Genomic DNA, 2,345 nt, shown 5'->3' with positions numbered 1-2,345 from the left:
CAGGTGCACGAGATCTCATAGGTACCTATTAGCCCTGCAAGTTTTAGAAGTTTGCGGTAAGCGGTGTTTGAGTTCTAGGTCGACAAAAAAAGAGCGGAAGAAGAAGAAGAAGAAGAAGTAGAAGAAGAAGAAGAAGAAGAAAGTTGAACTCCTATAAAACCAATAGGGGCCCAGCCGGTCGGCTTGGGCCCCTAATTAAAGCTGCAAGCAGCGTTTGCGGGGCCCAAGCGGATAACATGGTTGAAAGATCTTGCACTAATGATATTATGTGCAAAATTCGATCTTGGAAAAGTATGATTTTGAACATCATCTCATAGTTACTGTACGTGTCAGTGGAATTGCATGTTTTACGTAAAATCCAATATGGTGGCGAAATATGAAGGATGTAGCACTTGTGGTTACTGAGTTATGGACATATACTCATATTCAAGGTCAAAGGTCATCGAGATCACACGACATTTTGTCAAAAAAATTGTAAAGCTTAGTTATCCCTATATACCAAAAATCAGACCTCTAGCTCTATTGGCTGGCTCAGAATTAGATATGCGCATAATTAATGAGGTACAGGATGTGGTGTCATAAGGTCTCCCATCATACCAAATATGAAGGCTGTAGCACTTGTGGGTACTGAGTTATTGACATATACGTATATTCAAGGTCAAAGGTCATCGAGGTCACGTGATATTTTGTCAAAAAAATTGTATTGCTAAGTTATCCCTATATACCAAAAATCAGACCTCTAGCTCTATTGGCTGGCTCAGAATTAGATATGCGCATAATTAATGAGGTACAGGATGTGGTGTCATAAGGTCTCCCATCGTACCAAATATGAAGGCTGTAGCACTTGTGGTTACTGAGTTATTGACATATACGTATATTCAAGGTCAAAGGTCATCGAGGTCACGTGACATTATGTCAAAAAAATTGTATTGCTAAGTTATCCCTATATACCAAAAATCAGACCTCTAGCTCTATTGGCTGGCTCAGAATTAGATATGCGCATAATTAATGAGGTACAGGATGTGGTGTCATAAGGTCTCCCATCATACCAAATATGAAGGCTGTAGCACTTGTGGTTACTGAGTTATGGACATATACGTATATTCAATTTCAAAGGTCATCGAGGTCACGTGACATTATGTCAAAAAAATTGTATTGCTAAGTTATCCCTGTATACCAAAAATCAGACCTTTAGCTCTATTGGCTGGCTGAGAATCAGATATGCGCATAATTAATGAGGTACAGGATGTGGTGTCATAAGGTCTCCCATCATACCAAATATGAAGGGTGTAGCACTTGTGGTTACTGAGTTATGGACATATACTCATATTTAAGGGCAAAGGTCATCGAGGTCACGTGATATTTTGTCAAGAAAATTGTAATGCTAAGTTATCCCTATATACCAAAAATCAGACCTCTAGCTCTATTGGCTGGCTCAGAATTAGATATGCGCATAATTAATGAGGTACAGGATGTGGTGTCATAAGGTCTCCCATCATACCAAATATGAAGGGTGTAGCACTTGTGGTTACTGAGTTATTGACATATACGTATATTCAAGGTCAAAGGTCATCGAGGTCACGTGACATTTTGTCAAAAAAATTGTATTGCTAAGTTATCTCTATATACCAAAAATCAGACCTTTAGCTCTATTGGCTGGCTCAGAATTAGATATGCGCATAATTAATGAGGTACAGGATGTGGTGTCATAAGGTCTCCCATCATACCAAATATGAAGGGTGTAGCACTTGTGGTTACTGAGTAATGGACAAATGTGTATATCCAAGGTCAAAGGTCATCGAGGTCACATGACATTTTGTCAAAAAAATTGTAATGCTAAGTTATGCCTATATACCAAAAATCAGACCTCTAGCTCTATTGGCTTGCCCAGAATTAGATATGAGCATAATTAATGAGGTACAGGATGTGGTGTCATAAGGTCTCCCATCCTACCAAATATGAAGGATGTAGCACTTGTGGTTCCTAAGTTATGGACGTATATGTATATTTGAGGTCAAAGGTCATCGAAGTCATGTGACATTTTGTTAAAAAAATTGTTTTTCGTAGTGTTATCCCTGTATACCAAAAATCTGACCTCTTGCTCTATTAGATTGCCCAGAATTAGATATGACTCTTACATAGGCCAGAATAAGCCATTTGTATAGCGTAGCTGCAGAGGTATAGGGGAGGTCAAAGGTCATTGAAAAATCAGAAAAATAATACTTTAAAAATTTTCTTCTCAAAAACTGCCTGGTTAATTTCCTTGAAATTTATTATATAGCATCTAGAAGTATGGCCTATAAAGTTTGCGAAAAGATTTTGGTGTTAGTTCTGGAGAAGAAGAT

The 2,345-nt window shown here is 38.1% G+C and overlaps 1 protein-coding gene across 1 annotated transcript in view; it reads right to left on the bottom strand.

The window, feature by feature from the left end:
* Positions 1-2,284: 2,284 nt before the first annotated feature.
* LOC139137763 (nephrocystin-4-like) overlaps positions 2,285-2,345 on the bottom strand; it is a 48,035-nt gene continuing 47,974 nt past the window's right edge. Inside the window, exon 9 of the mRNA XM_070706029.1 lies at positions 2,285-2,297. Coding sequence (XP_070562130.1) covers positions 2,285-2,297 — 13 coding nt within the window. The remainder of the gene's footprint in view (positions 2,298-2,345) is intronic.

This window comes from Ptychodera flava, chromosome 7 (assembly GCF_041260155.1).
Source record: "Ptychodera flava strain L36383 chromosome 7, AS_Pfla_20210202, whole genome shotgun sequence".
NCBI lineage: Eukaryota > Metazoa > Hemichordata > Enteropneusta > Ptychoderidae > Ptychodera > Ptychodera flava.
Note: the sequence above shows the minus strand (reverse complement) of the source record. Positions and strands in the feature narration are given on the sequence as shown.